The following is a 13,396-nucleotide window of genomic DNA, read 5'->3' on the forward strand; positions in this document are numbered from 1 at the left end:
GAACAAGGGCTTTTGTTGGATTAGCAGAATAATAAATTTAGTCCAAAAATTTGTGTGATTAGGTCATTAAAAGAGAGTGAGAGTGTGTGTGTGTGTGTGTGTCTCTCTCTTTAACCCTTTACTACTATAGGATTAATAATGGAGAGGTGTCTTATTGACACCTCCATTATTAACCCAGCTTAATGTCACGTTTCAATAGCAAGGTGACATTAACCCATTATTAACAACCCATGACTACCACTAAAGGCAATGGGAATAGAGAGTCCAAGTGCCAGAAGAGGCACATCTTATAGATGCGCCTTTTCTGGGGTGGCTGGGTGCAAATTTTTTTTTTTTTAGCCGGGGGGGGGGGCAAAAAACAATGGTCCCTCTCTAGGCTATTAAAATCTGCCCTCGCTCACTGGTTTTCCTTCTCTGGCGGAGAAATTACCGCGGGAGCCCACGCAATTTTTTTTTTCAATGAATCTACCCATTAAATTTAACACCTACATGTCCAAAATTTTACACACATACCGTAATCTAATTATTAGTCAAAGACATATAAAAAAAACTAAATTAAATGGTTTACTGTATGTAAACCATGTGTAATTTCACATCGGGTTTTGTAATGATTTTACAAAAGCCGGCAATTGATTTAGCAGCTATTATGCTATGTAGAACTCTATGAACTAATATATATGACATGCATATGTATATATCTATTCTTTAGTTTGTGTTTTAACCTGTCACTGGGCCCCATTATATGTCCACTTTGCAAGCCGGCGAGAAAATTTCGTCATACGGATGCGACAAAATCTGATCCTCGCATGACAAAATCGGATGACATATGGATCACTGTTCATGAAACATTTGTGAGATTCTGGTCCGTGAACAGACCTATTTTTTTTTTTTTTTTTTTTTTTTTTTTTTTTTATACGTTGTGTGTGACTCCAGCCTTAGGGTTTTCAAGACGCGACACAAGATAGAGATTGCTGTACACATTCTATGTTCTTTTGACATTGCTGTGCATCATGATCATTTTATGGAGTGCATTTTTAAGGGAATGTCTGTGGCAGAATCCACATGAAACCTAGTAGGCAAAAACACACAATCTACAGAAAGTGGGAATAGGCCAACAAAAAAAAAAAAAAAAAAAAAAAAAAAAAAAAAAATTGGGGCATTTCACCAACATTGTGCTTTGCATTCGTCTGCTAGATAAACAAGCGATCTAAGCAGCAAGCCATCAACCTTCCCGTTACTTCAGCTTGAGGTCTCCTCTACAGGCTTCTCAATCGTCAGATGCCATACAACGGGTCCAAGCACAGATCCCCAAATCCTGACACTATGTACCCCTTTAATAGAATATGGCAACATTTGCAATCTTCTTGTTTCAACAAATTACATTTTCCCCTAGCAGAAATGTTTTAAATAAAGTATGGCGCACTACAAATTTCCATTGGCTACCCCTCTTTATAACTACAGGGATACACCGGTATCTAACTTGCAACTCTAGGAAGAGAGTCTAAAACTAGAGATGTGCCAATATTTCAGTGTTCGGATTATGATTGCCAAATTTGCAATATTCGTCAATTAGTCTCCAAATATAATCGAATGCCATTCAGTTCAATGGGGAGGCAAAAAACAAACAAATGCACAACACCTTAGAATGGTCCCAAATGCTGCCAAAACACATCAAATGAGGGACAGACACCATGAAAGTGGCCTCAATTCACCCACAGTACAAATTTCAGCATGGAACTGCAGCAATCAGCCAGACATGAGGTTTCAGGGTCTAGAACAGCATTTACAGTTTTCCAATGAACGTCTCAGTAAGACGAGGTGGGTGAGGGATCGGTGTAGGGCCCCTTTGCTGGGAGCCCTGATACCACATGCAACACCTCTACCTGCTTTCATGCTGCTGACCAAACTCAGGTGGCACACATATATGTTTTGTAGACTACCATTGTCAGAAAAATGTAATGATAGTAACACGGGTAGTTGAGTCCAAGGAAGTGGAGGTCTGACAGTCTACTGCTACAGGCAACACGCATGAAGGAGAGCTAACCAGGAGTGTTCACATTTAAACAAATGATGGCTTTACACCACAGAAGTGGCATGAATTTAACGATAGGAGAAGTAGTATAATAGAGCCCGACAGGTCTTCCACTACACCCAATCCAGCAGATGGACACCCAACCTGGAGTTTCCACATTTTACAAAAAAAAAAAAAAAAAAAAAAAAAAAAAAAATATAATAATGAGGGCCTGACACCACTGAAGTGGAATAACTGTCACGAAAATAGAAATAAAGTAAAAAAAGTAGTTTGGTACAGTGTTAACCAGTAGGAAAAAAAAAAAAAAAAAAATAATAGAATAAGAGAATAAAAATAGTATAATTGGGACTGAGATGTCTTCCACTACAGCTAACCCAGCAGATGTAGACCAACGAGGACTGTTCACATTTCTACAAATTTGAAGCAGCAGCCACAGACGCCACACTAAAGATATCACAGAGGGAAGTTACGTGACATTAATGCATAACACAAAAAAAAAAATATAATATATATAATGCGATATCACTTAGTCTTTACAGTCTGCAATTGGAGTGCAAAGGTCTTTGGAGATCCATGACTTGTTCAACTTGATGAAAGTTAGGCAGTTTACACTTTCAGGGGACAGCTGGATGCGATTATCCATCAGGATGCGATTATCCATCAGGACACCACCAGCAGTGCTGAAGACACGTTCTGAGAGAACGCTGACTACCGGGCACGATAAAACCTCCAAGGCATGTGAGGCGAGTTCAGGTCACTCATCCATTTTGGAAGACCAAAATGTGAAAGGGTTCAAACCCTCCTTGATGGAATTGATATTTAGTTCTAGATACTCATGCACCATCCTCTCCATTCGTTAACCACGTGTAAGACTTGGACTCTGTTGTGCTGGTGCACGAGTTGGTCTAAAAAGTGTCAAAAGGACTCACAAATTGCTTCTTCCACTTCCACCACTGCTGCTGCTGTTTTGGTGTTGATGCCAAGATGCGAACTGTGTGCTTCACTGCGGTCTTGGGGAAAAGCTCTTTTAAGATTGTATAAAAGCACGTTTCAATGTTCCAGCATTCACAGTCCCTTTCTAGGGTGGGAAACATCTGGCAAAATTTGGTTTTATAACATGGATTTAATAAAGTGGCAACCCAGTAGTCAGCATTATTCATAATCATTACTAAACGGGGATCATGTTGCAGATAGTGAAGCAAGAAGGTACTCATGTCAGGCTCTACCATGAGGTCCAAGCCCATGTTGTGTTGGTGGCTGAGTAACAATGAGGCTCGTTTCCTCCATCTCCTCCTGTCAACCACGAATAGAGAGGGAGGATTATCCTCTTCTGACAGTTGTTCAAAGATCACCTCTTCCTCCTCAATTTGTTCCTCGAATCTTGCACCTTCGATAAACTGTTATCACCAGCCCCTCTCGAGCGCAGTAATCCACCCTCCCTTGGCACCCACCTATGCGACGACAGTCTTGAACTTACAGACAATGCTATCCCTTACGCAGACTCCTCTCCCTGCTTGCTCCTATCCTTCTAGGACCACCATCTCTTCCTGCAGGCTATTCAAAGTCTGCTCCAGGATATAGATGACCGGAATAGCGATGCTGATGACTGCTTCGTCAGCACCAACCATCTTAGTAGCCATTTTGAAACTGTGCAGAAGGGTGCAAAGGTCCTTAATCTGTGCCCACTCTGTAAAGGTGATATGCGGCACGTCCGTACTGCGTTGGGCCAGGCTATACGACATGACATACTGCATGAGGGCTCATTGCTGCTGCCACAGTCACTGCAAAATGTGCAAAGTGGAATTCCACCATGTCAGCACATCACATATCAACCTGTTAACTGGCATGGACAAAGACCTCTGTATCAATGATCAGAGAGGTGTGAACGGCAGAAATGAGCACACAGCTTATGTATTTTCTGGAGCAGCTCACCTGCCAGGATAATGGCAGAGAAAACACTGTACCACCAGGTTGAGGATATGAGCCATGCAAGGCACGTGTGCTAGCTTGCCTCACCGTGGGGCCCCCCACCAGCAGAGACAGCCATTGATCAAACTCAGCCGGGAGAGCTGTCCACAACTCTTCAGCTGTATGACTGCGATCTCAAAGGCATATCAATTTTATTACTGCCTGGCTGCGCCGTATGGAGGTGGTAAGGATTCACTCTGCACTGTTGGAATGCGTGTTTCGATAAGACAGAGGTTGAGGGTGCAAGTGGAGACCCTAGAGGAGATAGGAGGCAGATGCAGTGGCGGCAGTGTTAAATGCAGAGGTTTGTCCTGCAAGCCTTGGGGATTCCTAGACTTGTGGAGCAGAGCCTTTCCTCACTTCCACTAGAGTCACCCAGTGCGCAGTCAGCAAAATGTAATGCTCCTGGCCATGCTTACTTGTCCAAGAGTTTGTGGTGAAATGCACCCTGGCAGACAGAGATTTTGTCAAGGAATGGGTAATGTTGTATGCTACATGCTGGTGTAGCACAGGCATAGCTTTCTTAGAAAAGTAATGGCGACTGGGTACCTGGTAAATGGGGACGGCAACGGTCATCAGCTTTCAGAAACAGTCTGTAGCTACCAGGCAGAAAGGCAGCATTTCCATGGCTAACAGATGGAGATAGTGGAGTTCAATCTCTTAGCTTTGTCACGCGTAGGAGGAAACAATTTTTTTTTTGTGGCCACAACTGCAGAACCATGGACTGGCTACAGTGCTGTGAGAGGGCAGAGTACGGTGAACTGGACAAACTGCTGGACCGTGAGAGAAGTGCAGGCGGAGATGTTACAGCGGATTGAGAAACTTGTGCTGTGCTTGTTCTCTGAGATTGGTCAAAAACAGCAGGCATGTGAGAAAGTTCCCATGCCGCTTTTGCCATAAAGTGAGACCAGGGACTATTTTTTTTACAGTGGCGGAGGAATACAGTGCAGAAGGATACCTACCTCCCGTCACTGGATTCCTGGAGCCCCGTAGAGAGCAGTCGCATCAGCTGATGCTGCCGTTCTCCACGGGAGATCAGCGTGGGACACACACGCGGGGATTTCTGCTGATTCTGGAGTATATTGTTTGTTTTTTTCATATTTTTCCACAGATGACACTGGCTTCAGGGATCAAAGTGACAAGTGATGGTATGTACTCTATGTTATATGTACTGTATAAATGTATTGTATGCAGTATGTTGTATATATGTAGCATGAGTGATGCTATATTATATATATAGCATGTATGTAGTGTATATATATATATATATATATATATATATATATATAGCATGTACAGTATGTATGTATATGTAGTATGTTTTTTTTTTTACATTCAACACATTAGCCGGATGATGGGATTACTACTGTCCCATCATTGGCTAATGTGTCAATCACTGTCATTGTAGCAGGCATCGCCCGATGGGACTTGCAGTCCCATCGGACGACGCCCACACACACGACCCCCGGCAGGCCCGCACAGGCCACCGGCAGCCAGCACAGGCCCCCCCCCCCCCCCCGAGAGGCCCACACAGACACGCACAGTGTCCGCCCACACTCTTCCCCCCCCTCCCCTCCCGAACAGGATGAACAAGGAAAGAAAGGGGTGGTTTTTTTTTTGTTTTTTTTTTTTAATTCCGATATTTCTGTCCCATTGACTTGAATGGGACTTCCGGGATCGGAATCGGCGATACCCGATACAAAAAAAAAAAAAAGTATCGGGCCGATCCAATCCGATCTTTCTGAATATCGGATGATATCGCTCAACACTAATTATCAGGTTATTAGAGCGGTTAAACTTCACCAATAAGAGAAAATAAGAAGTGTACTTCCTTCAATGAATGATGAGCTCTTCTGTGGCACTGTCTACATAACCTGTGGATAGTATAAAATATTTTAGATCTGAAGTTTGCGAGAGCTTGCATGTACAATAACACGAACCATGCCCTGTAAAAAAAAAAAATAAATAAATAAGAGTGGGTAATGGGGTAAAGTGTGGAAGGAACCTGTGCAAAACATTACTCAAGAGTAGTCATTAAACAGAACCTTACAGAGATATGCATCTGGAACTCGTTAGATTATGCACAGGGAGATAAGGGGCCCTACTCTAATTTATTTTTTGAGGCAAGAAAGTAAAATTACTATATTTTACTCAGTTCTTAAGCTACTTGGCCTAGATTAAAAAAAAAAAAAAAAAAAAAAAAAAGGTACATACATATATTCCTAATCTCTGATGATCCCCTGAAGAATCATCAAATCCATCATCAACAAATGGAAAGAACATGGTACCAAAAACCCACCATGAGAGGGCGCCCACCAAAACTCTCAGCCTGGGCAAGGAGGGCATTTATCAGACAGGCAGCAGAGACCAAAGGTAACCCCGAAGGAGCTGCAGAGTACCCAAGCAGAGACTGGAATATCTGTCATATGACAACAATAAGCCATACACTCCATGGAGGTGTTCTTTATGGAAGAGTGAGCAGAAAGAAAAAAAAACAAAAAAAAAAAAAAACCTTTACTTACACAAATTGTAAGGCTGAGTTCACACGTGGCTTTTTTTCGTGTTTCTGTGGCGGTTTTAACCGCACGATTTTGCCGCGAAAAATAAGCATCCCATGCATTCCTAAGGGATTCCGCAATGCTGTGCTAATGCTGCGGTTTTTACCACAGCGGAATCGCTTCGCGGTAAAAACTGCAGCATGCTCATTAGTTTTGCGGAATCGCGGCGATCCCGCACCCATAGGAATGCATTGTTCCGCTTACTTCCCGCATGTGGCTGTGCACACCATGCGAAAAGTAAGCAGAACAATTGCGGATGGTACCCACGGTCCGGAGGAGAGGAGACTGTCCTCCGGGCTTTGGGTACCATATCCCTTTTAAAAAATAGAATTTAAAATAAAAAAAAAAAAAAAAAAAAAAAAAAAAAATTGTTATTCTTACCTTCCAACGTCCCGCGCAGCCTTCCTACCTCTCTCCACACTCCCATTCCCAGTAAGCCTTTGCGAAAATGCCCGCGATGGCGTCCGTTCTCGCAGGATCACGAGGTCTCGCGGTCATTGCGAATGACCGTGAGATGTCACAATCCCACAAGAATGGACATCATTGCGGGCATTTTCGCAAAGGATTACTGGGAATGGGAGTGTGGAGAGAGGTAGGAAGGCTGCGCAGGACGTCGGAAGGGTTTTTATATTTTATCTTTTACTACTGAGGCCGCATAGGCGGCCTCAGTAGTAAAAAGTTGGTCACACTTGTCAAAACACTATGTTTGATGAGTGTGACCAACCGGTCAGTCAGTTCTCCAAGCGATGCCACAGATCACTTGGAAAACGCTAGCATTTTGCAAGCTAATTACGCTTGCAAAATGCTAGTTTTTTCGCGGGAATTTAAAATGCAATTTTCCTGCGGAATGGAATTCCGGAACTCTCGCGGTAATTTCCGCTACGTGTGAACCCAGCCTAAAGCTCATTTTGAGTTTGCTCAAAAGACATGTGGGAAACTCCCCAAATGTATGGAGGAAGGTGCTGTGGTCGGATGAGACAGAAATTAAAAACTTTATGGCCACCAAGGCACACGCCAAGTCTGGCGCCAAACCCCCACAGCTTGTCATCCCAAGAACACCATCCTCACAGTAAAACATGGTGGTGGCAGCATTACGCTGTGGAAATGTTTTTTCAGCGACAGGGAAAATGGTCTCAGTCAAGGGGAAAAATTAATATCTCTGTATTTTGCACCATCCTTGAGTAAAACTTGTTTCAGTCTGTCAGCGATTTGAGATTGGGACAGAAGTTCACCTTCCAACAAGACAATTACCCAAAGCATACTGCTAAAGCAACACTCGAGTGGGTTATGGGGAAATATGTAAGTGTTTTGGAGTGACCAAATCAAAGCCCAGACTTTAATCCAATGGAAAAATCTGTGGTCAGACTTGAAGATTGGTGAATGGCAAAAGAAGCCATCTAACATGAAGGCACTGTAGCAGTTTTGGCTTAAGGAATGGGAGAAAAGTCCCAGTGACAAGATGTGGAAAGCTCATAGAGACTTATCCAAAGTGACTTGCAGCTGTCAATGGCGCAAAAGGAGGAGCTACAAAGTACTGACTTTAGGAGGGGGGGGGGTGAATAGTTCTGCACACTTAAGGTCTCAGAAATGTTGTCCCATTTGTGTGCTTCACAGTAAAAAGAAAAACAAATGTGAAGAACATGTCTACAACGGAACATGAAATGAAGCAAACCCCAAAAAAAAAAAAAAAAAAAAAAAAAAAAAAGTGAAATTCCAGATAGTGAGGTAGCAAAACAAATAATGCCAGTGGGGGGTGGAGGTTGTGAATACTTTCAAGCTACTGTATTCTCCGCTAGATGCAATCCATCCCTTCTCTAGAGCCGATTGTCTCCATCAAGTGGTATTTGTCCCATTATAACAAGTTGCTCCAGACCATATTGGATCTGTGACAAGACGACATGTACGAGTCTCAGTTGGCCAAGTTATTTTTGTGGTGTCCTTTTGATTTTTGGTACACACTCCTGTTTTTTTCCCCCCCTCCCTCTGCAAGCCCTAAACCTCTTCAAATTTAGTCAAAATGCAGAAGGAGTAGTCCTGATTTTTTTTTTTTTTTTTGCCTGGAGCTTTTCTAAACTAAAGTTTACGTGCAGATAAACAGACACGCTCCATCCTGCCCCCACCTGAAAACCAAGAATAACATAACTTTTAAGTTTTCATTAACGCAAGCACTTTAACAGCTTTTGGATGCTTTTAGGGAAAAGTTCTTGATGTATTCACCCATCTGCATCTAAAGAATTTGCACTAAAAGGGTTCCCCATTTAAATGTTTAGTAAAGTGAAGCAGGGAAGTAATGGGTGTTGGAGGTGGGGGTAAGACTTTGTCAAATGGCCAATTTGACCTAACGAATGTAGTAATTTTGTTTATTATTGTGGGGGGGTGGGACTAAATAAGACTACCCCAATATTGCTCGATCTAATATGATAAACTGGTAAAACACTGGCAAACTTTGATTAGATCTTCGAGGCTTTTCCAAGACAACAAAAAAAGTTCCTTTTTCATACAAGTGGAGATAAAGTTATAGAGCTAAAGACACACCATGTTTATTAAATATTGGGCAACAGTATGATAAATTTGATGCAATGCAACAAAGCTAGCTTCAAAGATTGCCCTTATGATAAGTTACCTAAACATATAGATAAAATAAGGGGGGGGGGGGAATGAGGGAGCATCAGTCCTGTAGCTTCCCCCTCCCCCCAAAGCTGCACGACCTCTAGCAAAAGTCAGAACTGCTGTACAGACTGCTGCACTCTGCATAGGCAAAGCACAAAGTGCTCCGTATAACCGTTGTACAATGCATCTCATTAAACTGAGCGCTTTGTCATCTTAGTTGCTCGCTATCTATGCAGAGTATAACTGATGACCAAAATCATTTCTACATTAGGTGCTGTAGTCAGAATGCCGCCTTCCGTTACATTCAAAAGGAGATATTCTATGTGCTGTTCGATTTTTTTTTTTATTCTTAAGCAACACCGACTCCTGGCATTTCTTGGCTCTATACACACATTCGTGACAAATGATGGATCCAATTCAGATATCCGTGAGACTGAGCATGTCCTATTGTGATCGGAGATTCCAGATAAGACTCGGCCACACGATCTGAGAGAAGCAAATCAGAAGGCTTTTTAATTGTGTCGGCATCTCATTGAGCTGTGGTCTAGTGATGTTTAAGCACAAACCTGTGACCTACTAAGGGGACTTTTTACTGGCTTGAGTACAACACACTCCATTAGTGAAAAGAAGTGGAAGAAAAAAAAAAAAATAATAATTTCTTCATGTGAATGATGAAGCTCAATTATGAATGCAGCTACTGCTTCAGTCTCTTCCTAGTAGAAATGGCACCTAAATATTATGTATAGATTGACCCAGACACGCTATATCATATCGACCATGGGACTGGGGTGAAACATTTTTCATCCAAAAACAATTTAGGCACTTGGCGCAACTACCCTTTTGGCCCCCCATACTACTCCAATCTGGAGATTAAAGCTTTAAACAACATTAGATTTAGAGCGACAGAGACAAGGAGCTTATAGGTCCTTTAACCGCTTAATGACCAGAGATATTTCACTTTCTGCATTTTCGTTTTTTGCTCCTTTTCCCCAGAGCCATAAATTTTTTTATTTTTCCGTCAATATGGCCATGTGAGAGCTTGTTTTTTGCGGAACTAGTTGTACTTTTGACCGACACCATTGAGTTTAACATATCATGTACCAGAAAAAAAAAAAAAAAAAAAAAATCCAAATGTGGTGAAACTGTAAAAACAAAGTGCAATTCCACAATTGAATTTTAGATTTTCGTTTTTTATCATGCTCACTAAATGCTGAAACAGACCTGCCATTACGAGTTCATAGACACCAAACGTGTCTAGGTTCTTTTTTTTATTTAAGTGGTGAAAAAAAAAAAAAAACAAAAAAAAAACAAAAAAAAAAAAAAAAAACACGTAATTCTGTCGTTTTGACTTTTTTCTCGTTACTCTGTTTAACGATTGGGTTAATTCTTTTCTTATAATAATATTAATAGATGGAGTGATTCTGAATGTGGCAATACCATATATGTGTAGGTGTGATCTTTATTATCGCTTTATTTTGAAAGAGGCGAAAGAGGGGTGATTTTAACTTTTTTTTTTTTTTTTTTTTTTTTTTTTTACTTTTCACTTGCTTCAATATTCTCCATGGGAGACTAGAAGCTGCAATACTTTGATCTCTTCTGCTACACACGGACGATGATCAGATCGCCTGTGTTAAAGAAATACTTGCTATGAGTGTCGGCAACCAGGCGGTGCTCATAGCAATCTGACTATGACAACCATAGAGGCCTGCTTAAGGGTGTGTGCACACGCTGCGGATTCTGCTGCGGTTCCGCAGCGGATTTGGCCGCTGCGATGTACAGTACCATTATTCCCTATGGGAAATGGAAGCCGCAGTAGAGATGCTGTGGAATTTTCAGCGCGGATTTTCTGCGGTTTCTAAACCACAGAAGAATTGACATGTCAATTCTTTCTGCGGATTCCGCAGCGTTTTACCATCTCCTCCATTGTAGAGGTGATAAACCGCAGGAAAAAAAAAACCTGCAGATTTTGAAAATCTGCGCGGATCAATCCGCAGCAGATTCCACAGCGTGTGCACACAGCCTTAGACCTCTGGTTGTCATGCTGACCCATCGGTGACTAGCGATCATATGACAGGGTCACCGATGGGCGGGATAAAGGACACGCTTCAGGTAAGCGCGAGTTAAATGTCGCTGTCAGAGATTGACTGCGGCATTTAACTAGTTAACAGCCGCAGGTGGATCGCGATTCCACCTGCGACTGTTGCGGGCACGTTAGCTGTATAGATCAGCTCTTATGTGCTTGGAAAGGTGCATGCTCTTTTAGAGTAGAATCTTAAGTGCAAAGAAAAAAAATATGTACTGCAAATATTTCTAAAGGTATATCTAAGGGCAATTTTTAAACACATACTTTGCAGCACTGGGGTCCTGGGTTCCAAATCCCACCAAGGAGTTTGTATGTTTTCCCCATGATTGCGTGGGCTTCATTCTGGTAGATAATGTAGAGTGTGAGCCCCAATGGGGACAGCGATGAGATCTGTGAAGTGCTTCGGAATAGGATATTGCTATATAAAGCAAATACGAAGTATCAAGACTCCAATAAAGCCTCATTCATACTTTGTCTATGGCTGGAAATTCCTCGAATACAAGTGTCCGTATTCTATAGAACTAGACACAATCATGCCAAGCGACTCAATTTTATACAGAGTGTATATAAAATGTAGACTTATAGTTGCATAATATACAGTGTCGGACTGGGGTGCTAAGGGCCCACCAGTAACTTTTCACTTGCATACAAATATTACACGACCCTCGTTCACAAATTTATCTATATCTCTATATAACAATAAACCGGGTAGTTTGGTTAATGAATGATGAGATGCTGCTTTATGTACAGAGTGAATCAAGTGAATTATGCCAAGTACTGCCCATATAGTGGGACTGGGGGCCCACCGGGGGATTCCCCTGTTACCCTGTGGGCCAGTCCGAGCCTGATAATATAACTATACTATAAATACAGGCAAAAATCATTGCAGGAATGGGACTAAAAATAAAAAAAAAAGCTTGCATTCCAACTAGAAGAGTTCTTTCTATAGGCGTCTCATCACCGCAATGATATTATGTAATAGCACAAAGTGGGGGAAAGAGCGGCAGCCCTTAGGAAGACAGAGCGCTCACAGCAGAACTGTGCAAGTCCCGACACCTCTCCGGAGAGGAATGCAGCAGTCACTGCAGCGCCAACATATACTACAGTGGAGTACAGAGACCCCACAATAACTCACAAGAAGCCCAATAACCTGAGAAAGTTGTCAGAGTGCAGAAGATGTCACTGACCTGAGCTCGGGGTCTGGAACGACGAGGAAACATTCAGGATGATGATGATTAAGAGCAGAAACAAGTGTCCTCCTGGAAGACAGAAAGAGTCCATGAAGGAGAGAAGTAACAGCCTGAGTCCAGGAGAAGCCCCATAGAGGAGCTGAGGAGCCTTGCCAGCCCCATAGAGGAGCCTTGCCAGCCCCATGGTGGAGCTGAGGAACCTTGCCAGCCCCATAGAGGAGCCTTGCCAGCCCCATGGTGGAGCTGAGGAACCTTGCCAGCCCCATGGTGGAGCTGAGGAACCTTGCCAGCCCCATGGTGGAGCTGAGGAACCTTGCCAGCCCCATAGAGGAGCTGAGGAACCTTGCCAGCCCCATGGTGGAGCTGAGGAACCTTGCCAGCCCCATGGTGGAGCTGAGGAACCTTGCCAGCCCCATAGAGGAGCTGAGGAGCCTTGCCAGCCCCATGGTGGAGCTGAGGAACCTTGCCAGCCACATGGTGGAGCTGAGGAACCTTGCCAGCCCCATAGAGGAGCTGAGGAACCTTGCCAGCCCCATAGAGGAGCTGAGGAGCCTTACCAGCCATCTCCACTGTCCGGTTATATCCTTCATAAAGAACACTTCACATGTCAGGTCGCAGTTCTCAGTTCTCAGCTTATAACCCCTCCTTTGCTCCCAGACCTTCCTCCTCACTCACAGTGTAGGATTGGCACTGGAGCGGCCAGTCCTTCCGATTACTCCCCACCTGCTCGGCTCTCCCACACAGCTGGCCGTATCATTCTAGGGTGCATTCACACTGCTGCTGAGCGGTTTTCGGTTACTTTGGGGGTTGAGGTATGGACGCTGCGTGTGATAGAAGCCTGAAAAATACTGAGGCTGCAGGTAGTCATTATGTTTGCTAAGGTAATTGCCAGAGAACATCAGCAAAACCACAATGTAACCAGTCTGGTCTTACCCTCACCATGAGCTTTTGGTCA

General features: G+C 43.1%; 1 protein-coding gene across 2 annotated transcripts in view; it reads right to left on the minus strand.

Moving 5' to 3' along the window:
* PTGS1 (prostaglandin-endoperoxide synthase 1) overlaps window positions 1-13,150 on the minus strand; it is a 112,118-nt gene extending 98,968 nt beyond the window's left edge. The window contains exons 1-2 of one of the 2 annotated variants that reach the window (XM_073573143.1): window positions 12,999-13,150; window positions 12,439-12,510 (exon numbers count right to left, since the gene is read on the minus strand). In XM_073573143.1, the coding sequence (XP_073429244.1) occupies window positions 12,439-12,471 (33 nt within the window). In that variant the 5' untranslated portion in view covers window positions 12,472-12,510; window positions 12,999-13,150. The remainder of the gene's footprint in view (window positions 1-12,438; window positions 12,511-12,998) is intronic. The other variant, XM_073573142.1, reaches the window with a different exon arrangement.
* Between the last annotated feature and the right edge of the window lie 246 nt (window positions 13,151-13,396).

The sequence above is a fragment of the Dendrobates tinctorius genome, unplaced genomic scaffold (assembly GCF_039654945.1).
Source record: "Dendrobates tinctorius isolate UK_male_01 unplaced genomic scaffold, ASM3965494v1 ptg000034l, whole genome shotgun sequence".
Lineage (NCBI taxonomy): Eukaryota > Metazoa > Chordata > Amphibia > Anura > Dendrobatidae > Dendrobates > Dendrobates tinctorius.